The sequence below is a fragment of the Chinchilla lanigera genome, unplaced genomic scaffold, assembly GCF_000276665.1.
Source record: "Chinchilla lanigera isolate Chin_1 unplaced genomic scaffold, ChiLan1.0 scaffold00051, whole genome shotgun sequence".
Lineage (NCBI taxonomy): Eukaryota > Metazoa > Chordata > Mammalia > Rodentia > Chinchillidae > Chinchilla > Chinchilla lanigera.
In genome coordinates, this window is record NW_004955452.1 from 11712387 (window position 1) to 11737345 (window position 24959).

The 24959-nt window shown below is 42.6% G+C and overlaps 1 protein-coding gene across 5 annotated transcripts in view; it reads right to left on the reverse strand.

Moving 5' to 3' along the window:
- Window positions 1-24959, reverse strand: part of Csmd2 (CUB and Sushi multiple domains 2) — a 579269-nt gene that overhangs the window by 17205 nt on the left and 537105 nt on the right. For 4 of the 5 annotated variants that reach the window (XM_013519720.1, XM_005395117.2, XM_013519719.1 and 1 more), the window contains 7 exons: window positions 15807-15980; window positions 10715-10897; window positions 6533-6709; window positions 5144-5323; window positions 4575-4748; window positions 1011-1184; window positions 626-699 (listed from right to left, as the gene is read on the reverse strand). In XM_013519720.1, the coding sequence (XP_013375174.1) occupies window positions 626-699; window positions 1011-1184; window positions 4575-4748; window positions 5144-5323; window positions 6533-6709; window positions 10715-10897; window positions 15807-15980 (1136 nt within the window). Of the gene's footprint in view, window positions 1-625; window positions 700-1010; window positions 1185-4574; window positions 4749-5143; window positions 5324-6532; window positions 6710-10714; window positions 10898-15806; window positions 15981-24959 lie in introns of those variants that run through there. The other variant, XM_013519721.1, reaches the window with a different exon arrangement.

Consider the following 24959-nt stretch of genomic DNA (forward strand, 5'->3'; position numbering starts at 1 on the left):
AACACAATAATAAAATGAGCACCTTAAGTGGAGGGTGCTGCGCAGCATAAGGACTGGGACATTATGGGCTGGACTCTGTGCGCCCTTTCCCCAGTCTAACTCTCAGCTCTTCTCAGGAGGAGCCACCAACCTGAATTTTGTGTTTTAAATTTCTTTGCTTTGTTAAAAACTAATTCTAGCACATGTGCATATCTGTCTCTCTAAGCAGTTTAATAACTTTTTACTAGTGTTAATCTTTATATCTAAACTCAATATCTAAATTCAGTAGTATGTTTCTAAGATTCAACCTTATCATATACAGCTATAATTCATTCATTTTCACTGCTGTGTAATAATCTATCCTATGAATATGCCACAATTTTTTTGTTGCTGCTTCCTTTATGACATGTGCAAGAGTAACTGTTTCCAGGAGTGGAACTCTTGAGTCCCAGCATGTGTGTGTGTGTGTGTGTGTGTGAATGTTGGACCTCAGGAACTATGCCAAGGTGTTTCCATTTCCTTTGTCCAGTTTCCAAAGCCCCTTCCCTTTCCCTCTGTCCCTATGCATGTCCCTGGGTCCTCTGACACCAAGAGTGACAGGAACGGATAGGAGGAAGGAAGGCCCAATCTGGGCTGATCTCATTACCTGGTAGCCCTGGGAATTGTTCTGTATCCCAAACTGTGGCACGCCAGGATCAGCACACACGGTCAGCGTGGGATCTGGATGGGCAAAACAGAGATGCAGACGCCATGGTCACTGACATATTCGCTGCCTCCTCTCACTAATAGATGTGGGACAGAAAACAGAGCCCTGGCCTGACGCCCTACCTCCTGCGGCTGCCATTGACCTCTCCCCTACCCAGCCATTCCATTCCCCAAGCACTTGAGCTCTGGCTGCTCTGTGGAGCTCAGAGCAGGAAGACTTGCTGTCTATTGCAGATGAGACCTCTGCAGACGAGGAAGGGAAGTCATCACCTCAGTTCCCAGAGGTCATCTTCCAGCCAGGACACTCATGCCCAGACTCCACTCACCTATGCAGCTGGGCTGTGTGCCACTCCATGTCCCATCTGACTGGCAAAACCTCCGCGGAGAGCCCACCAGTACCAGTGGCGGATGGCAGGAGTAAGACACAGATGACCTGTAGGAGAAGCCTCGGTCCTCTCTCCTCCCGTGGGGTGGAACCCCAGGATCTCCGCAGAACACAGCTGGGGAGACAAAGGGAGAAAAGTGGGTCCAAGTTTTTTCCCAGAACTTCTCTGCCTCCACTCTTGCCTTTGTTCTGTTTTTCTCCAGCTTCCACTTGAACTCTGGAGACTGGGGCAACCCCAGCAGGCACTTAGTGCCTCATGACTGCAGCAGCTGGTAGGAGCTTCCTCTTCCCACCGCACAGAGCGTAGTTATCACCCAAGTCATGGACTAACGTTTCAAGAAGTTTAGAGCGTTGAGGTGGGGCTGGGGGTATAGCTCAGAAGTAGGAATGTGCTCAGCATGCTTGAGGCCTTGGGTTCAATCCCCAGCAGCAACAGCAGAGAACACTGAGAAAACACGAGTTACAATCCCATTCTCTAAAACTTTTTCCCCATTTTATGCATATCCTCTTACAGTCTTCTCCAGTTGTCAATGCACTTGTGCATGGCTGCAGACTGAATGCCCATATGACTGCAAATCTCGCTTCATTCACTTCATATTATCCTGCAAACATTTTCTATGTTTATGACATCATCATCATTTACTGGCTATACTATTGTGCAATGAGTGGCTGTACTGCAATTACCTTTAAGCACAAAGGTTATATTAGGCACTTTTATTGTAAAGTTATTTTTCCTTCACATGTGTAGAATTCTTCGGAGAAATTTCTAGGAGTGGACTTCTCTTCAAAGTTATTATCTTCAGAAGTTTGATAATTTCTCAGCTATGTATAGTGTCACAGTGCAGCGCTGTGGGTAGTGTGAGTGTATCCATTTCACTCAGCCCATGTTAAAATTAAAAGCATAATTTGAAGACAACAATATGCAATATAACAACCATTGTGGAATCCCTACTACCTTGATTAGTGAAAGTCTGTGTCATTTCTAATTTTTTAATTATTTTTATTCCCTTAAATTTTTTGATCAATCTTGCATTCTTACATCTAGTAATCTGAGCAACTTTGTTGAAGACAGTATGTAATATAACAACCATTGTTAACTTCCTATCACCTTGATTTGAAATTCTGTATTGTTTTTATTGTTTTTGTGTTGGCTTTGTTTTTATCTTGTTATTTTGTGTTCTTTTCTCTGCAAAATTAAAAAAAATTAAGAGCACATTTTGAAAATTCATGACTAAAGGCAAAGCTTTCATGACATCACTAAAAACATCACATTATGCCATGATATCAGCATATATGTGTGTACACGTGTGTATATGTGCATGTATGGGAGCACACATGTGTGTACATGAAGTCCTGAGGGAAGCTGGACTAGCCTGTGTCCTGGAAGCTGGGAATCCGGGCTGAACAGTCAGAAGTCAGTCAAAAGCCAAGTTAATCAGAAGTCACCACATCTGGGAAGAGGCAACTGAAAGAATAAGATATGCCAATGGCTGACAAGTAAAGAAACACCAACTCAGCCATTCTCACCAGCAAAGCAAATTAAAGTCATGAGATATCTTTAAAAAATGCCTCAGGTTGACAAATATTTGTTATGATTGATACACTGTGTCAATGTGGGGAGTCTAGAGGTTTGGCTAAGTGACTCAGCAGTTCTGCATCCTTGGGTGAAAAGGACATGCCCTTATCCTTCTGGGATGTTGTTCATTGTGTCAACTGAAAAAGTTTAAAAGGTAAACTATGTGATTCAGCAGGGAGCCAGGGTGCTTACTTTGTATTCATCCTGAGCCTGTGCAAGAGGAAGGCATGGAGATTATGTGAGTGCTACACTCCCCCCTAGGTGAGGGTAGCCTGCTTACAGTATAGGGGAGGGAAAGAGGCTTGCTCTTCTCTGCGGCTCCTCCCATTGCTCTTGTTGCTTTGTCGCTGCCATAAACTGTTGCCATAAACTTGTTCCGCTGCCATAAACTGTTGCCCTCTGCCATATGCCACTTGGCCTTGGAGCCAACTAAGTATAGACTAAAACCTCCACAAACTATAAGCTAAGTAAACCTTTTCTTCCTTCATTTTGAGCTTTGGGTATTTTGTCTCAGCAACAAAAAAAAGTAACCAAGGCAATATTCAAAATATTTGTAACATCTATTGTTGATGAGGGTGTAAGTCAAGAAACACTCTCATAGCTGCTGGTGGGAAATAAATGGGACCGCCCTTCCCAGAAGGCAGTTGAGGAACACCTGTTAGGACATACAGTTGCCTGCCTACTGGCCCTGCATTCTCAGTCCTAGGACTTTACCACAAGAGCAAAGAAATGTTATTTTCGGAGATACTTATTGCAGAAATCCTTCTAATATGATTACACTGGAGATAACCTAAATTCACAAATGAAGAGTAAGCAAATCGTGGTATATACAACAAGGGAATGACTCTTTAACTAATCTTTAAAGTCATTAAACATGACATGTAGCTGAGTATGTATTATGGAGGCAGAGTTTGCAGAAAGATTGTGGCAGCTTACCCATGAATACAAGTTATAAAATAGTATGTACAGTGTTATCCGTTCATAGAAATTTGTTCACATATCACTATACGTGCAAAAATGCCTTGTGATCCACATGGAGGCAGACTCCATAGTTTAACTATGGTCATCTTGGGGGAAGTCTTACTTTCTTCTTTGTGTTTTCTCATATAGGACATTTAAAAAAGTGTCCTATATGACCATAATTGATTGTTTAAAAACAATTTAATTATTTCTCAAAAGGAAAAATAAAGGTATTAAGCCCACATACAATTCCAACACTTCCTAACTTTTAAATGCTAAGCAAAGATTGGCTAACCATGCTCTAAGGACCTGTGTCCACTATTGAGTTGCTGTCCTTGATCTCATCTGAAATTCCCAAATGGAGGCAGATTTTCAGAGTGTCAGGAGTGCCTGATAGCTTTCTCTGCAATTCCATAAATGTCAACTAGAAAGACAAAATAGGTCCTACTATTTGTCCAAAGCATGGGCACTGAGAGAACCTCCTAGAGCCCATCTGCAGAGTGTTTCAGGAGTAAGTACCCTGTGGCCTGCTTCTCTGGGGGCCTTAGTAAGTGAAAAGTCCTGATATGGACTTGAGGCTCTTAAGAACACCAGAAAATTGTGGGCTCCCAGAAGTCTTTCCAGTATAGGGCATTTCCCACAAAAACAAGCCTGCTTCTAGCCTTGATCATCTCCAGATCTTTGGGCAACATCTCCTCAAGTATTTCTCGAAACACCTCTTTGTTTGTAGCTTAATTTTTTCCCTTTGTGACTCCAGACTGTCCCAAACCAGAGCTCAGTAAAGGTACTGTGTTCTCATGCTCTTCTTTTAATAGTGTCCTCTCTACTGGTGTCTGATGGTGCCTTCGACAGAGCTCTTCCCTGATTTGGGGGAGGTGGGTATTTATTTCAGGCTTTCCAGCAGCAGAGCTGTGAGGAGGGAAGTAGGGGAGACATCTCAGAGGGGCTAGATCCTTGCGAGCTACTCACGGAAACACTGAGGCAGCTCCCCGGTCCAGGATCCATTTCCCTCACAGGTAAGCACCGCGGGCAGGGAGAGCTGGTAACCCTCCAGGCAGGCGTAGGTCACACTTGAGCCCCACATGAAGTCAGACCCCAGCACTTTCCCATTGGGGATGAGCTGAGGTGGCTTGCACATGATAGCTGTGGGGGAGATCAGAGCAGGATGAGTCCTGGTACTGTCCTGGGGAAACCAAATCCTGTCACCACCAATGGCTACTCTCTTCTCAGCTGGGAGCCCAGGCCAAAGACCTCTTTTTCTGTGGGAATTCTGACTGTATCTTACAATGCCTCCTCTCAAGTGTGACAGTCCTCTCTTTGCCCAACCTTGGCCCCTCTCAATGTCTGAAGTCCAGGCCTTACGTTGGTCCCTTCTGATTCCTTCTGAGCTGATGTTCAGGACCAGTCCTCACCTTGCACACCCCCTGGTAAGATGTTAGGGTGCCCTGTCACCCCTTCCCTTCTAAATCTTCAAGACCCATGCATCACTTGTGTAGCTTCTTTGGCCTTGTGTTCATAGCTTCAGCCCTCAGACGCACCTTTGCAGACTGGCTTGGTACCATTCCATGTCCGGTCCTTCGTGCAGCTCAGTACAGACACCCTGTGTGACTCCATCATGTAGCCGGGGACACACTGGTATGTCACAGTTTTGTTGTATCTGAAGTCATTGCCCAGCCGGAGGCCATTGGCTGGAATCCCAGGGTCACCACAGTTTATGACTAGGATAAGAGAGATATGGTGTTATTTGCTCCCAGCCCCGACACTGTTTCTCAGAGTGCCGGTATCATCTCTGCCACTCCCTGTTCATGTTCAGGAGGAAAATGGTCACATCTGGGGTGCTCTGTGCTTCACAGGATTCCAGGTGGGCACTGCTCATCCTAAAGGCCATTACATCACCTCTCCCTGCATGGGCCTTCAACATCCCTGCTGTCCATACCCATATCATCCCTATGTACACCAGGAAATTGGGCTGTGAAGACCACCCTTCTTACTCAAACCTACCCCCTCCCAGGGAGTATGCACAGGGCTGTCTTCCTAATGAGGCTGTGGCCCAGGGAGTGGAGCCTTTCCAGATTAAAGCATCTGAGATGTGTTAGTAGACCATATAGGACAGTTTGCCTAGGGATGCATTTTATAACCTGCCGTTCTCCCTAGGAAACCTCTGTAGGCCAAACAGCCTGGAAGTGAGGTATTACAATCTGTGTAATGGTCATGCCTCTGTTTCAGGATCAAGTGAAGGTTTGGTGAACTGTGGACTCAGAACAAAAGCGAACCCAATACAAGAGGTTGGATGAATTTGAAAACACAGCTTTGACTTTGAAAGGGAGAATGTTATCAGATTATCTCATCCTATTTACTCCCTCCATCTGGGTTCCACAGTGACTGGCTTTCTAAGGAAGAATTTGGAGTACACTTGAGACCAAGAAAGGGGTGCTGTGGGACTACCATGTTTTGGAGGCCATGGTGGGGAAGGGTCCAAGGATGAGAAAAAGGTAACAAAGATGGTCAATGCTGGCTGCTTTAAAGTGGAAAGAGAATAAGACTGAGCCCTGGGGTCTTGCTCTAAAAAACAAGCAAGCAAGTAAGCAAACAAACACCCAAGAAACTGGCTAGTGCCTGAGAAACGGTCAGTATATCTTCTCAACTCTCTGAGTCTCAGTCATTCTATATATAAGACAGGGACACAGTCACTACTTAACGGGGTTGTAGACCAAATCATGACATATGCAAATAAAATAAAGCACTTCACTCTGTGGCTGCCACTTGTTCAATGAGTAGAGGCTATTTGTGTGCCCTCAATCGGTGCAAGTCCCCTCTACTCCAGCTAGCTCTCTCAGTCTCCCCTGGACAGCCTTTTTCTTTGACCATAGAGGCCATCCTGCCCGGGCCACCATTTACCATGGAGCCCAGAGAGCATGGGCTCTCACCTGTGCACTCAGGGTCACTGCCTGTCCAGGTGCCATTGACAGAGCAATGTCGGCTGAGCAGGCCCGTGGCGTAGTAGCCTTCCCGACACTCATAGACGATGGAGCTGGAGAAAACCAGGCCATCACTGAACAGCACTCTCGCGTTGCTTGGGGTCCCGGGGTTGCCACAAGAGATTACTAGGAAACCAAAAGAGAACGTTATTCAGACAGTGGTGGGTGCCACCTGGGGGACTGAGAGCTGTCCAGAGCTGGAACCCCATGTGCCATGGAAGGACCCTGTGGCTGAAGAAGGCCTCATGCGGCTTTCATATCTGATCATTTCACCCCTAGAAGGCAGAGACCTGTATTATCTTTCTTTAATTTCTAACAACTTCTGTACTTTTAAAGAAGAAAAGACTGTATTTTTATCATCACACCTAAAATTTTAAACAATTCCTTAATATTATCAAATGTTCAATCAGTAATTAAATTTTCTTAGTGCTCTCTCTTCTTCGTTTTTTTTTGTTTGTTTGTTTGTTTTTCTTCCAGTACTGGGAATCAAACTCATGACCTTGCACTTGCCAGGCAGGTGCTGTGCCGCTGAGCTAAATCATTAGCCCCTTGCTCTCTCTTCTTTATCTCCATGTTAATTTTACAAAATATTGGGTTTCATTGTGACATTTATATGCATGAGTATAATAGATTTTGATTATTTTTTAGAGTTGATTTGTTTGAATCACACTTGACATTTGCTTGGCACCTCTCTATACATTTGGATCTGGAGATCACTGTTCCTCTGCTGTGATTTGTTGTAGAAACCAGGGTGTTTGTCCAGCAGCACTTCCCACTTTCTGGATTTTGCTAACAACTTCAAAGAAGGTGGTGTTTCACAAGTTCTTGTGTCCCGTCTAGTTCCTGTTTTACTTTTTGGCAAGGGTGCTTTGTAGGTGGTCTTACGTCTCTCCTGTTGCATTGGATTGGGAAGCATGGAATGTCTGGTTGTGTTCTTGTTCATGATGCCGAAGCGGACCAGTGGTCCGGATTGTCTCACCTAATCTGGCATTGTAAAAATTCCCACTTGTTTTTATTTAACAGTTGCAGCAGCAATAGATAAATGTTGAACAGATTCATGACCTCATTAGAAGTCAGAAAAATGGTGTTATTCTATCATTTTTTCTGCATAAATTAAGAATTCTTTATTAAAGAAATTGCCCATTATCAAATAATTGCTTAATCTGAAATACAGTTCATATAGGAAGGCTGAGTACTACTTTTTCTTTCTTTTTTTAAAAAAATGACATAAAATGAATTTGTTCCCTATCAAGTTCTACCAGTGGCCAAAGGGTATATTTAGAAATTCTTTTGAACTCAGGGATTTAAACTTATTTAATATGTTGCCATCCATTGCTATTCTCCTTACCAAGGATCCCATTGTCCCATCTTAGGCCAATGGGAGCAACTTTGAGTTGAATCCTGAGTTCTTTTTACATGACCCCAGTTATCTTTGACAAATTCCTTGCAGGAGTGATAACATATGTCACATTTATTTTGTGTATTTCTTGCCCCAGTTCTAGAATAGGCCATTTCTCCAAAGAGCCTGATTCCTTCTAATGGAGAATGGATTTTCAGACCACAATCTGAGCACTCACTGATACTGAGTAGTTATTGACCTTAGACTTTTACAGTGGCTAACGCTAGAAAAATAACTTTTTAAATTGAAAATATATTATGAATTTATACTGATATTGTCAATCCAAGTTTAAAGTTAAGGCTTTTCCCTTAACTTGTTTATTTTTCTACTATAGCTCTTCTTACTAAAAATCATGGTTCTCACTGACAGTAAATAATTTGTATTTATTTTATCCATATGTATGATCTTATTTCATATGTAATAGTTTCAGAATTGCAATGTTATTGTTACTCACAGTATTACTGCTAAAACAGTTTAAGAATTCTTTGCAATTCCCTTTGTCCTTAGAATAAATACTACAGTCAAATTCCATTTTTCTCAAGGCAGTTGACATAATCCTCTGGGCTATTAAATTATCAAGTTGATACATGGTTAGTTAGGTTCACTTGTTTCCATTAGGCTTTTGATATATAAAAAGTGCATGTCTCTAACCTTAATTTAATTTTGTAAGTATATACAACATTTATGTGAGCCCAAAGTGAAATTCAGAAATAATTCCCATGTAATTGGCATGACAGGCACCACCATTCACTTATTCAACAAATACTTGTGCTGCCTAGGTGCCCAGAATACAACAATGAACAGGTTATGTTCCCTGTCTGTGAAGACCCTCTATTCATTAGAAATCAACTATTAAACACAATGGATTAAAATACGACCACAGTAAGTGTTAAATTTGAAGGGGAAAAAGCACTATGAGAAGAACTGTTGGGGCTTGGAGATATGAATGTGAGCAGATCCGTTAAGGATAAGTAAGAGCTTGTCAAGAGAAAGCATAAGCGCTATACATGTCTTTGTCTGTCCCTCCCTTTCTCCCCCTCTCTAAATATTCACTTTTACATCCAAGCTCTGACCTGGTAACTGACTTCATCCCAGGATCTGAATGTCAACAAGGAGATGCATGGAATGGAGATGTTTATGAATATGCCAAATTCTCCTTTTCCATTACACTTATCTGTGACCAAAACCCTCTCTTGACATGCCTACAAAATTCCACCAGAACCAACTTTGCAAACAGCACCTCCAGAAAAGCAGGACTTTGGGCAGACAAGTGGGAAGGACATAAGGATGGGCTCTGACTCTATCTGTCTCATTTTGTGGGCAGGTGTTCCCTGAGCACAGAGTAGGACACCTCCCCTTGCTGGGCAGAAGGAAAGCTCCCCAATCTCAGTTTCCAGCAATCTGGTCTCACAACAGCTACCTCTTATCCCTTCAGCTCACTCTGCCTGGGACTAGTTCTCTAGTGACTCTTTGGTGTTATGGGGCCTACAATCCACTGAGCCTATCACTTTCTCACTATCTGCTACTCTACACATAAACCTGCTCCCTCCTTGCCCAGAGTAGATGCCAAGACCCATCATGGCCACTGCCTTGGCCTCCCCATTTCTCTTGCTACTTTCTGTTGATGTCCAGTTGCCTGGTCAAACCCCAGCTCTAAACCCAATGCACTGTTCATCCCTGCATCTATGTAGCAAAACACAATTGAACAAGCATGGCCCTGAGATGGCTATTCTTGCTTTGAATTGCTAACTCCCACATTAAATTAGCCCTCCATGCTGCCCAACAATGACATCATTCTCTATTTCATTCCCATTACTGTACTACATGATTATTTCTTATCATCTCCTCCCTCTTCCACATCTTCTCATGCAGCCTTACCCCAGCTGTTAGAAGTGTGTGGGAAAATATAATTTCACCCATTGGTGCTGCTTCACAAAGCATCTTTGAGGACCTAGATTATTTTTAAATGGTTTTTAAAACATTGCATTTGAAGTCTCTGGCACTTTGAATGTTTGTTTAACATAGTTTCTTCCCTTAGACTGTAACTGCTAATGGAAAAAGGTGTATGTCTTATTTTGTCCAGGCTCCCATAATACAATATTACAGGCTGGGTGGCTTATGAATGGCAAATATTTACCCTTATAGGTCTAGAGCTTGGCGAGTTTGAGATGAAGGGGTTGACAGATTCAGTGCCTGGCAAGAGCCTGGTTCACAGATGGTGTCTTCTTGCCGTGTCTCCCATTGGCAGGAGGGGAAGAGAGCTCTTCTCTGGGGTCTCTTTTATCTTGTCTCTAGTGAGAGCTCAGATCTCATGACCTAAACATCTCTCAGTGCTATTACTTTGGTGATTAGATTTCAGTGTATGGATTCTGGAGAGAGACAAACATTCAGATCGTAGCAATGTGTCTGTCTTGGTCCCTGGGACACACCACAGTGTTTGGCACACAGTTGTTGAATGAAACTATATGGGAAATGAATGAATTCATGGGCTAAATGTAGCTTTTCTTTTTTTCTTATTCCCTTTTTAGGTTATGGTGGGAGTAAATATGGTCATCCTGGTTTACTAATGAAAACAAATGTGAGCTATCTGCTGATATCTACCATCCACCAGGCCACAGATTGGAGCAGGACCATGGGTTCTCTGTGAGGCAGGTGCTTGGGAGCAAGCAGGGGAGGGGAGGAGAGTGCTGGGGCTGGGCAAAGGGGAGAAGCAGAATGGTCACATACATTACCTCCACACTCAGGCTGTGTGCCGCTCCACGAGCCGTTTGCTTGGCAGGTTCGTTCTGATGATCCCCGAAGCACGTGGCCAGCTTCACAGCTAAAACGCATCAGGCTGCCTGGAACAAAGCTGTCCCCCAGACGGATACCATGGGCCGGGATCCCTGGGTCACCACACACGCCCGAGCTTGTTCCTGTGGGGAACCAAACAAGCCCAGTGGTTTTTGCATGTAAGGATGGGAGAGAGGAGCCAGAGGAAGAGATGGGGCTATTGCTATGGGGAAGCAGTGGCCCCTATACATGAGGGGGGCAACAGCTCACTGTGTGTCCAGCCTATGGTGCTTCGACAGGTCTGCTGTCAGTAGTCAGAGGCCACTGAGATGGCAGGTCCCCGGGGGAAGCCCTGGGACACACACACAGGAAGGGAAGCCCTGGGACACACACACACAGGAAGGGATACACACACAGGAAGGGGGACAACAGCTCACTGTGTGTCCAGCCTATGGTGCTTTGACAGGTCTCCCTTGCTGTCAGTAGTCAGAGACCACCAAGATGGGAGGTCCCTGGGGGAAGACTTGGGACACACACACAGGAAGGGAAGCAAGAAAGCAAAGGAAGGGCTCTGAGGCAGAAAGTGTGTTCCTAGTTCTTTGGTCTGTGGCAGTCTGGAATTCCAGTGGTCCAGTCAGGCTACATGTCCTCTTCCTCCCTTTACCTCTTCCCCACCAATGACTGCTGATCCCATGGCTCGAAATCCATTGTCAGTGCTGCTGTCTTGGCTTGCACACTCCATATTCTTTTGCCTGAATGATTGCAAGTCTCCCAACTAATGTCTCTTCCTCCTAAACTCTCCCTCCCTTTATCCTTCAGTCTGCACAATGAACAACCACTGATCGTCTGATCTTGTTTCTTTTCTGCAGAAACAACTCTGCCGACTTCCCATTGCAGACAGGAGAAAGTCTGAACTCTTTAGCCTGGCTTTATCTTCTTAACGGTTGAGCTTGTTTGAACTTGTCCTGGGCATGCATTTATGTATCTTCTATTCATTTTTTTAAAGTTTTATTTTATTGTAAATTGACAAAAAGAGTTGTATATGTTTATGGAGTACAGTGTGATACTAAGATACACATTAATATTGTGTATTTCAAAATAGAGTGAGAGGGTTTCACATATTTTTACCACAAAGAAATGGTAAGTATTTGAGGTGGTTGATCCTGGTCCTTTAATGAAGGATTCCCTCGTCACAAAATATGCATACATATGAGCTCTGGATTGAATCCCTTAGGCTTGCTCATTTCATTTTTGCTTTGTTTCCTGCCTTGTGCTATATTCCCACATTTACCTGGCTTCTGATATTCTGGAAACTTACTCCATAGAGTGATAAGGACCAGAGAGCGAGCGAGCGAGACAGACAGACAGACAGTCAGAGAGACACAGAGAGAGACAGACAGACACAGACAGACAGACACAGAGAGAGAGACAGCAAGAGAGACAGACAGAGAGAGAGAGAGAGAGAGAGACAGAGAGAGACAGAGAGAGACAGAGACAGAAAGAGGCACGCAGAAGACAGAGCGATGGGACCTAGTGCCTGAGGGAGCCAGCATACTTCACATATAGAGACAGACAGAAGACATGGCCCTGAAGAAAGGCTCGAGGGAAGAGGAAGCAGCGATGAAATGAGTAGCAGCTGGGTGAGAAGATAAGATTTCCAGCTGTATGGATTCTGTCTCTTCAGGAACCCACATGTGGGCACATGAATGATAACATCTAAGTAACCACCTTTAGTGGATGGACTGAAAGATGTTTCAGTCGTGTATGCTCTGCCACCTACCCTTTCAGTCTCTTCCACCCTCTCAATCATGCAGTTACTTCCTTTCCTAGTCTAGTCTCAAAGTGAGAATGTGATGTAGCCTCATCTCCCCCAAACTGCTCCCCACCAAGGAGGGGAGACTCATTCAACTTTCAACTCAACTATTTGAAAAAAGAGAGCCCATCCCCTCTGACTAGATTCCCTGGGTGTAGTTCATGCTATAGAGAATTGTGCGTCCCTTGAAGGCAACCCTGATGGTGAGTAGCACTGACTCCCATACTGCCTTGCTGACCTCAGAAGGCGAACATTATTCCAAAGAAGTCACAAGGGTGAAGCTTTCTTTTTTTCTGTAGAGCTTTATTTCTTTAGTTCCCTAGTAGAACTTTATTTGTACTCTTTTAACATCAGGTTCTCATAGGTTATCCACAACCTAGATCCTTCGAATGTGTAGGGTTTGTGTCTCTATGAGAATCTAATGCCCCTGCTGTTCTGACAGGAGGTAGAGCTCAGGCAGTAATGGCGTAAAGGGGAGTGAGCAGCTGTCAATACAGATGACGCTTTCCTAGCTGGGCCCACATCTCACCACCTGCTGTGGGACCTACTTCATAACAAGCCATGCCATGGACCATTATTGGTCTGTCACCCAGGGGCTGGGGTCCCCATTATAAGAGAGCCCCTAGGGGCAGATAAACAGATGACAAGGCTTTCCTGAAGAGTATATCAACAAGGATGGTGATATTGGAGAGTTGGGCAATGAACTTTTCAAAGTGGTCCTCAAACTTCTGGAATCTCTGCCTGCTTATGTGGCCCAGGGGTCGATGCCTCAAGCACTCAGGTGATTTTGTTAAGCATCCTATGGGCCCCTGATTGCACAGAAAGAGACCTAAGAGCCTGGAATTCTTAACTGTTTTTTATAGTGTTATAGATAGCTAAGTTAGATAGAAATATTATAGGCAGTCAGAGAGGGCTGGGCCCTCAAAGGAGCCAGTGCAGAAGAGGAGATACCTTGCAACTGTGGGGGAGACAGACGCCTCCCCTGAGGGCCAGACCTCAAGATAAAAGATAAAACAAATATACCCACATACTTCCTAAGGATAAACATCAGGGATTGATATCCTAAGTAGCTATTGCCTTGAGGAAGCCAGAGAGAGCCACTGACCAACCCCATACAGGAAGAACCCCTGTTCTGTATTCATGCCCACTTGCTATGGGAATTGCTTCCCCATTTGATCTGGATTTAATCAATTTTACCTGAGCAATTATACTTGTAATCTTATTGGTTGACCATAGTTTTCTCCCACCTCATGCCCACTTTGTGATTTCCCATTTTCCCTACCTTGGATCAGGGATTAAATAGTTGAATGTATGTCCCCTAATGAATGGAGCCCATGACCCCTAAAGGTTCCTTTCTTCCTTCCTACTTTTTCCAGCTCCTGAGGTGTTAGCTTGTTTCTAATCTCTCTTAATGGACTTCTGATGTTGCCAAGGAAGCCTTTTTTTTTGCGTATGTATTCATGACAAGCACTTAGCAGGTCACAGAATAATGAAATCTCAAGTAAAAGGGGGGTTAAAAGTTTTCTAGTTTAGTTCTCTATTCCAAACAAGAATTAACTCTATAATATTTTCATTAGGTATTTTTCCATTCTCTGCTAACTCAACTGTAGAGAAGGGAAATTATAGTCTGGGCTGAAAGATACTTTCAATTCCATGCTATGGGCCAAGAGAATGACCATGTAGCTGGGCTCTCTAAGCAAGTTGGCAGGAAATGCTTGAAGTTTTCTTTTAGTTTCTTTTGTCCTTGCTCTGCTCTCCTCTTCCCAGGGAGAACACAGATCCCCAAAATAGATCAAATGGGCTTTAAGAACATCACTATCCTGATGGCCTACAGTAATGTCTAGAGGAAGAAGGTTGTGCAAAGATTAGCATAGAAGGGACAAGGAGAATATATGCTTGGTCTCCTTTCCTCTTTGGATTGCCTCTTTCTTCTGGAACTTGCTTTGTGGATACCAGTGTCCATGACCTCGTCCTTTCCATGCTGTCTTCCATAAGCCACTTCTACAATAAGTCCAAAAGAAGAAGATAGGGGCCCCAGATAGCAAAGCTTCTGTCCAGGCTAAAGTAGTCCTCATGGGACATATGTAGTCCTGTTTCATTCATTAATTAGATGATTAAGGAGATTTACAGAGGTAAGGGGCCAAAGTCCTAGGGGTCACATAAGGTGGTATGTCTGTTTTAGGAAGAAAATGGCCCTCTGAAACAGTGCCATTGAAATATTTTCAACTAGGTCTCTCCTCTGGGGAGACCTAATGCATATCTGGTTTGATTTTCTGAAAGGGTTCTAAGTCTTGGTAGATAGGCTCATCTGGGAATCTCAAGCTTCAAAAATAGGTGCACATCTTATGGGGAGAATCTTCGCTGTCAGAAGGAAGTTGGCATCTTTGCCTCTAGAAGGGACCTGGCGTGAGAAGGGGTAGGGGCTAGTGTCAAGGCCAAGGTGGGCTTCCTAGGAAACTCAAGCTACATGAGCAGCTGTCTTCATAGGGGTGACATTCTGAATGGGACCCCTTCCTAGAGTCAGGCAGGTTTACCTCAAAGAATAAAAAGCCATGGTTTCTTCTGTTGGTGGCACAATCCATTTTACAGTCTTTTGTTCTATTACATGACATTATAGATGAATTCATGGCCTGGAGAATATGGACATGGGAGTGTTGCTCTTTCCTATAGTTGATATTTTCCTAGCATGCCAGTGTTCTCATGGAGATTAGAGGTAAAATGAATTTATTAATAGGAAAAGTCTGGGAACGGATGTCTCCAGGCAATAGTGAAGAAGACTATACCCACCTAGGCAGCCAGGACATGGGACAAGTGGGGACAACACTGATGAGAAAAGAAGGGGAAATAATCTAGGGCCCAGGAGTCTGAAACATGGATAAAAAGAACACAGGAGTGGGTTGGGCCAGGGCTGTTAATGGGGAGGCTTAGACTGTTCCCAGAAACCCATGGAATCAAGTGTCTGGGTAGGACTATGGCCTGAGGGAGTCCTTATAGAGTTGTACCTTTCCTAAGTTTGCAGTCTCTTTGCTGTTTGGGCTTGGCCAGAGCTTACTAAGGGGGTGAACTGGGAGAAATCTACAGCATTTCTTCTAACTGTGCCTTCTTCCCATGAGCGTAAGGATGAGATCTCAAAGGGGTCCCTTGGTTTTACTCATCCTTTACGCTTCCACCTTAGGGGCTTGTCCATTTCCCACCAAGCAGGGTTTCATCAAACCCTCCCCTAATGCCGTACTCCATACCTGAGCAGTGGGGGAGGGAGCCAGTCCAGTGTCCATCCAGGCCACACATGCGGGTGGCATTGCCCACCAGAGTCCTCTTGCCAGTGCAGCTGTAACGCACGACTGCCCCCACGGTATAGCTGTCTCCAGACATCTGGGAATGAGGCGGGGAGCCCGGATGGCCACAAGACACCACTGTGGGGAAACACAAACATCTGAACAACGCTGTGTAGGGACAAATCCTCACTCTACACAAGCTAGGGCACTGGCAGACAGAGCCCATATCCCCCATTATTTCCAGATCTATGAAGAGTAACATCTGCGCGGCAGGTAAGAGGTATGCAATAATTTACTTTGTTCTCTTTCTTTCCTTTGTGCTCACTTTTCCCTGTTTCTTCACTGCCATAGGACATATCTGAGGTGACTCTGGGCAGAAAGATGGTTCACATAGTGCAAATAAGACAAAATAAGAGACCTGCCATTCCAGGGCTAGCTTCACTGGCTGCAGTTCCAGAATGAGGACCACTTACAATCCTTTTCCAACTGTAACTTACAGTTGCCTCTTCAGTTGTTGCCAACTTTTCCTCTTCACTCTACAAGTTTCCTTTTCTACAACATGAGTGTGACTGAAAACCAGTGATAAGATCAGGACATCAGAATTGAGATGTGCAGGTTGGGGCAGGGGAAAGGTGTCATCATTGCTTGACTTGGCCTTCCCATTACTGTCACAGGGTGATCTTTCCATTTACTCAACACACATTTACTTAGTGTGCATTATGTGCCAGGAACTGTTGTATGTGTTTGTACTTACAGTATTATGTCTCAGTAATGAGAAAAGTGACTAAGACAGCATCACAGGAAGCCACTGGAGGGATATGATCTAGTTTACATTTTAACAAGATCACTCTGGCTGCTGTATGGTGAAAAGACCGGGTGGGGCAAGAAAGAGGGGGCTGTTGTAGTAGTTCAAAAGAGATGGCAATAACTTTGACAAAATCTTGAGGTCTGAGCAGTGGGAGGTCCTTGTAAGTCATAATTTGTGTCCAGAAAGGGCACAAGGCACAGGATGGATTCTGACCAGGTCAGGGACCAAGGGATAAAATCTGGCCTGGGCCAGTGCTGTTAGTGATCATAAAATTTTGGCAGAGTACAGGGAATTGCATGACTAGGTCTTAGGTGCTTTCACTTCTCATTGTGGTCTTTATGTGTGTTCAACACTCTTTCAATGCTCTCGTAGGTTATGGGCCAAGACTAGCTTTCTCAATTCCTCTCACCATTGGGTGGAGCCTGACTCCCTTCTCTTTGAATATGAGCTCACCTTGTGACCTGTTCTGCATAATGGAACATGGTGAAAGTGACCTTGGGCTAGTTGCAATCCAAGAGGATTAGCAATTTCTATCTTTATTTCTTCAAATACCATTGCTAACTATGTAAGAAAGTCTGGATTAGACTATTAAATGATAAAAAAAATTGTGTGGGGATGGACCATGTAGAGAACCATTGCAATGCTTCAAGTGACAGCCAGAACCATGATTCTGCATGTAACTGAAGCTATCTTGGATCTTCTAGGTCCTGTGGAGCCACAACAGTCAATAAAATGTGGAGCAGAAATGAACTCTCTTCACTTAACCCTGCCTGAATTTGCAATTATAACCAATAAAATGGTTATTGAATTACGCTAATATGTTTTTTTGGGGGATTGTCACACAATGAATAGCTGAAACATTGACTACAACATTGGAGATCTTGAGGGTGAGGAACTGTGTACTGCCCAAGGGAAAGATATGAGCTAGGTGATTGGAGAGCTGACTAGGGGACTTTGTCTGCAGAGATGACCACCAGCGATTCTTCCCAACATTGCATGCAGGCCACTCCTCCTACTTCTAGAAGTAGAGTCTACTATTTCTCCTCCTCTTGAATGTGGGCTAGCCTCATACCACTTTGATTAATTGTGATGGAATGAGATATTGGGAATTCTTGGCTCTGGCCTCAAGAGATCTGATAACTTCCTCTTTTGTTCTGGAACCCAGCCTCCAAGGGAAGAAGACCACACCATCCTGCTGGAGCAAGTAGTCATGCGGAGTGTTGCCACACGGAGCAGAACAGTCTCCTCTCAGTTGGCAGCCAACACCAAGGTGCCAAACATGCTAGTGAGGCCACCTTGGATCCTCCAGTCCTAATTCAGCTTCATGGGATCCAGTGAACCACACTGGCTGTGATGGTTAATTTTAAAAAGTCAATTTGATGGGGCCAGAGAGTGCCCAGATATTTGGTCAAACATTCTACATGCATTAATGAGGGTGTTTGGGGACAATATTAACACTTAAACAGGAAGACTTGGCATGCGCAAGGTCGTGAGTTCAGTTCCCGGTACCAGAGAAAAACCAAAAACAAAAAAACAAAAAAACAAAAAAACCAAAAAAAACAGGAAGACTGAGTAAAGCCAGTTGCTCTTTCCAATATGAGTGGATCTCATTCAGTGCTTTGAAGGTCTAAATAGAACAAAAAGGCTGAGTAAAAGAGAGTTTGTTCTTTCTAGCTAACTGCCTGCTAGTTTGGACATCAGTCTTCTCCTACCTTCAGACTTGGTCTTGTGCCAGAACTTACACTATGGACTCTCTTGGGTCTTGAGCTACACCATCAGGTCTCCTGAGTGTCCAGTTTGCCCACTGGAGATGTTGGGACTTCCAACCTCCATAATCATGTGATCCAACTCCTCATGTCTCCTGGTATTTATTTCCTACTGATCATGTTTCTCTGGAAAACCCAGAATAATATACTTGCTAAGCTCTATCTGAATTCCTGACCCATACAATTGTGAGAAAACAAAGGTATTGCTATTTTAAGTCACTAAGTTTAATGACGGTTTGTTCCTCAGCAATTGATCACTAATTCAATCAATTTCAAGGACTATACTACTTATTCTTGACAGTCTTACAGTAGGCACCATTTTTATTTCTATCTTACTGGTAAGAAGAATGAGGCATGGTGAGGATAAGTAAGTTGCAAAGGTCACAGATTTAGTCAATGGTAGAATCAGTGTGACCACGCACTGCTATGCAGTCCAATGGACTCACTTCTGTGATACTGTTTTAATGCTACCAACAAAATTTCTCCTTCTGAAAGAAATGGAGTCTCCAATTGTAATTCCAGCGATTCTATGATTATTTATTAGAGATGTTTGGACTTTCAGAAATTATCCATTTTTAACTCTCAAATAGTTTTTCAAATTACCTCTTTTTAATGGGAAGATAGCATATTACAGACAAACAATAATAACCAGTGTGCAGCTTAGTGAACTATTACAAAGTGAATATACTCATTACACTCAGCGAACCACCATCCACATTGGGAAATAGAATCACCCAGGGCCTCAGAAGCCCCCATCATGACCATCTCACCTCTTCAAAGCAAACTACTGTCTTGACTTGTACATCATTAATTTTATTTGCTTCTGCTTTTGAATTATACAAATGGAATCATACAGTACATATTTTGTATTTGGCTTTCTTCCCCCATCAATATTCTGTTTGTGAGAGTCAGCTATGCTCTGTGTAGCACTAATTTATTTATTATCATTGCAATATGGCAAGAGTTGGCAAACTTTCTCTTAAGGGTTAAATAGTAAATATTTCTTTATGATCTCTGTTGCTTATCTTTGTTCTTCTTTTTTCTTTTTATGAAACTGTTATGGTTTGTGTCAGGATGTCCCCCAAAGCCTCATGCAGTCATCGGGGTTTCTAGAGTTTATAATTGATTTATGGTTCAATGTTGGAATTATGGATGTGAGTGCTACACCTGCCCTGGGGTGGGTAGTTTGCATACAGTATAAGGGAGGGAAAGAGGCTGCTTACTACCTCTCCTTTCTGCTCTTGTTGCTTTGCTATCTTCTGCCTCCATGAAAAGTTGCCCTCTACCATGTGCCACTCTGCCTTGGAGCCAGCTGAATATGGACTGAACCCTGGACAAACAGTGAGCTAAATAAACCTTTCCTTCCTTAATTCTGGGTGTCAAGTATTTTGTTTCAGAAATGAGAAAAAAGTAACAAAGACAGAAACTCATTTAAAAATGTGAAGGGTTCATAGAAAAAAATAGGCTGGATTTGGCCCATGGGCCAGAGTTTGCCCTGATATAGTATGCTATTTGTATTAGTTATCCATCACTGTGTAACAAATAACTCCAAAACTTAGACAACAATAGGCATTTGTTATTGTTCACAGTCTCTGTGGGTCAGGAACTTTGGATGGCTTAGCTAGGTAAGCTCAGGATCTCTCATGACACAGCCAGATGTCTACTGTCATCTAGTTTCCTCCAGAGTGGATGAGTAGACAAGAGTCCAAGAGTAGACAGTGGAGGTGACAATGTCTCTTATGATATAATTTTAGAAACCACACACCATCATTTTCACTATGTTCTGCTGGTCCCATAGACCAACCCTGGTACAATGTAGGAGGATATTACATAAAAGCAATGAATATGGGAGGCAGGGACCTTTGAGGCCATCTACTGTTCCACATTTTATTTATTCATTTCTTATTTATAAGCGTTTGAGTTGTGTATGGCTTTGGATTCTTATGAATAATCCTGATATTTTGAGCATTTTCAAAAAAATACATGAATTTTTGTTCATTTCTACTGGCATACATATGTACCTATTGATACTGGTTACTCCTCATGATTTGTGGACAATACCTTGCTTTTACTTTTATGTTGTGCTTGTTTGGCTTTAAAATTTTTCTTTGGGGGATTTTTGGGTAATGTTACATTTATGGTACTATATAATAGTCTCTGAAAAAACATACATAATGCCTGACTTGTTTGTTGTTTGTTGGACCTATGCTACCTGGGTATCTGTAAAATTAGCAGAGCATAATCTATTGTTTTATTCCTGTTCTCAGATTTGTTCTTTGAAAGGAGGAAGATGTAAAACAATAATAATGTTTGTGCCAAGAGATAAAACAACAATAACATCATATGGCTGCTGTGAATAAAGAAAAAGAAAAATAGAATATATGATAACAATAAGAGAAACAATTTATGTTCAGCATATATTTACATAAGAATCAAGGTGGTGGAGAACAAAGAGAATGTAAGTAGCCGATGTTGTATTTCTCAGCTTGTTACTCTAACAATTTGAAAAATGTTTTTAATATTCATGCTTCTGTCCAAATGAGACCTCTCTGGGTTATTTCAGTAACTCTCTCACTGCTAAGTGCAAATTAAATTTAAATAAGTATATGAAAATAGGCAAAAAAATTACTTAAAGTCCCGATAATGATAGACTTTCTTGCATTCCACAGAATGAAAATATAACAGGGCATTGAAAAAATGCTATAAAGTTGTAATTAAACTAAAACCAAAAATACAAATCATTAGTCTGTGGTTGGACATGGGCTATGCTAGGTCCCATAGCAAAAGGGAAAAGACCCCATCCTGAGTCCTATAGCCTAAGTGTGAGAGTTGCAGAGAGGTTGCAGCCATTTTGGAGAGTTGTATGTGTGACACTTTGTTCCAAAACTCATCAGCTGGGAAATGGCCTATGATAATAGGGCTGGATCATGCATTTTTATTGGTCTCAGCACATCCATACCAATTAAAGCAGTTTGCCTTCACCTGGAAGGAACAGATGATTTTCATTAACTGGCTTGACCTGGGATATGTAAAGCCCTTCACAATTTGCTAGTCTTATTCATGGGTACTTTGAAATTCTAAATGTGGAAATGTACTTGGTTCTTGAAAAAATGTGATGATCATGAAATATCAGTGAATGGCTTCAGGGGGAATCACCTGGGCTCAAAAGAAAATAGAGACAAATTGGACTTCATTAAAATTAAAAACTTTCATACATCAAAGGACACTATCAAAAAAGTAAATAAATATACAGCCCATGCAGTGGTAAAAAATATTTACAAATCACGTATCTGGTAAGGTATTCAGAATACAAAAAAGAATTGTTACAATTCAACAAGACAAAGACAGACAACCTAATTAAAAATGGACAAAGAACTTCAGTCACAGACATTTCTCTCAAGAAGATATACAAATAAACATAAATAGGCCAATAAACAATAAACAGGCCAATAAACATATTAAAAGATGTTCAACATCACTAGTCACTGGACAATGCAAATCAAAGCCACAGTGGGCCTGTGTGGTGGTGCACCCCTGGGCAATTTAGCAAGACCCTGTTTCAAAATAAAAAATAAAAAAGGGCTAATGGCATTGGTCACTGAAAAGGCCCTGGGTTCAACCCCCAGTATTCAAAAAAATCAAAATAGTCACCCCAAAACAAGAGCTAGTACTTCATATCCACTAGGATGCCTATACTGAAAAAAATGGGCAATACCAGGTAGAGGTAAGAATATAAAGACTCTGGAATTCTCATGTACTGCTGGTAAGAATGAATAAGCACTGATCAAAATATATGATAGGTGCTTAAATTTTAAAAACATTGCAGTAAAAGGCATTACTTCCTCTCAAAATACTCCCCCTTGTTTCAAACACACTTATCCCATTTTTCTTGCTAATGTCTGAAGCAGTTCTGGAAGTCCTCTTTTGTGTGTCTTTATAAGGTCATTAAAAATACAGGGAATGGTGCTGCCGAATGGCATCCACTAGAAAGGCAGTCTTGCAGAAACATTATGGTGTGTTCTCATCTGCCTTATTTGCCGGATCTGGCACCTTGTAACTTCTGGTTCTTCCCCAAAGTCAAAATTACCATGAAAGGTAAACATTTTGAATCCGTTTGGGACATTAAGGCAGCTACAACAGTGCAACTAAAGACACTTCGAAAGAGGATTTCCAGAATTGCTTCAGAACGTGGTAAGAATGAGGGGATAAAAGTGTTCAAATCAAGTGGGAGTATTTGGAGGGGGGGTTAATGGCAATATGATTTTTACTATAATAAGGTAGAAAAATTATACATTCACCATGTTTTTCCATTGTGCCTTATAAGTTGTGCAGCCATTTTGGAAAACAATTTAGCATTTCTCCAAAAAGTACAGCCTAGAGTAACCGTTTGACTTAGCAGTCTCACCCCTGTGTATATATCCAAGAGAATGGAAATGTTCACACAAAAATGTATACAGAAGTGCTTATAGCCTTATTCAAAACAGCCCCAAAGTGGATATGTAATAGCCAAAAGGTGGAAATATCCAAGAACTGATGAATAAAGTGTGGTGTATCCTTACAATGGAATAGTATTTGGCCGTCAAAAGGAATGAAATATTGATACCTGCTAAAGTATGAATGAACTTTGAAAATTATGCTAAGTGAATGAAGCCAGACACAAGAAGCCACACAAATAATTCCATTTACATTAAATATCCACAGTAGGCAAATCTGTAAAGACAGGAAGTAGATTGGGGTTCCCAGGGGACAGGATGAGGGTGGGGAATGGCAAGTGATGGCTAAAAGGGTGTTCTTTGGGGTGATGAAATAATTTAGTATTAGATAGAGGTGATGGTTGCACAACTTCTTATGAGTATACTATAATTATAAGAATTATATGTGAAAGTCATTTCTGTGAAATGGAATCATTTATGTCCTACCCAACTAAAATGGAGTTGAGAGGCCATGGAGGTTGCATACACCTGTTCAAAACCTGTCTCACGAACAGTCCAAATCTGCAAGGACCTAACGGTACTTCCAGGTTACAGATCCTACCTAGCAACTACTGACAAGCCAATTGGAACTGCCAGCTCTTTTAAGACCCTGCTGGTGCCAATGAACTTTCAAAACAGCCTGTATAACCTCCAGACATTCCAGAGGTCACCCTTCTCTGTGTGTGTCCCAAACAGCAATTCTACTTTTTTGTGTTATTCCCAAATGGATTTTTGCATGGAGATTCATCTATATTTTCTTCAAACTGACATAATCTTTGAAAGAGGGAATTATATTTCACTAAAGAAAAAGAAAGAAAGATGCAAATGGGTTAAATCTTCCATTTAGAAGAAAAGATGGATTTTAAAAATCAAAATTTATGTTTTTTACATACATGACAGTTAAAAGTAAAATAACAAAAACCCCATCTTTTTACTAAAGAAAGCTGGCTATCAGTTCTATTAATAGAATTATATATCAATTAAATCAACATCAGAAAAATTAAGCTTTGAGGAAAAAGTTATTACAAAGAGGGTCACTTTATTATGACAAAGTCTTCATTTTATTAAAAGACACAATAATTTGAAACCACCAGGGGTTCTGAATCTCAACTGGCAACACTATTTAAAACCCCAAACAACTTGTTGGTCATATTGGGGTTGGGTGGCCAGCTCAGGGTCCTTGGGCAAGGAAATATGGGCAGTGAGCATCTGTATCAGTATCCTCTTATGCCAAGAGGCACAGGGCTTGTAAGCTTGTAAGTCACCCACACTGAAGCCTGCAGAATGCATATGGCACCCTGAAGACAGGTGCACTGGTGCACGGCTGTGACTCAGCAGCTGCTGATCTCTCTGAAGTGGGGAGGGGAGAGAGCACCCACAGGATTCTCCTTCAGCCACAAGGAGAGCAGCGGCCAAGACCAGCAACCAGATCTCAGGATCCTGAGTGTGTCTCCCTCTTTCTTTTTTTTCCATACTGTCCCCACAACTTTCTCTAGTAATTACTAATGCAGCTGTCACTTATTGAGTAGTAGTAGCCTCTGGGTACCAGATAGTAAACTAGCACTTCCTGTGAATTTTCCCATTTAATTGTCTGACAACCCAATGGGCTAGGTATTAGCATTATTTTCATAGGTGAAGAAAGAGCAGCTCTGGGAGGGTAGGAAACTTTCCCCAAACCACACAGCTTGTTAAGGGGCGAGACCTGAGTTCACATCCAAGTTTGTGTTCCTGCAGGTGACTGGCGTTTCTACTCAGTCTTCCAAGGGAAGGAGTTTGTGTGCTGTCTCTGTGATAAAACCAGGGAGGGGTAAAATGAGCAGGTGGTGTCAGGCAGCCATTTCAGAAGGAGTGGACCCCTGAAGGCTGCAGAGGCTGGTGACAGTACTCGGGAGGAGAGGAAATGGGCTTCACCAGGAAGAGTGCATGTGAATCTGCATAGCAACAAAGTCAGTAGGGGCTCAAGAAGGGTCTTGCGACCCAAGGAGCAGCCAGGGCACATATCGTGGTGATGCAGTATGCTTGCATGCGCATGCACGCGCGCGCGCGCGCACACACACACACACACACACAC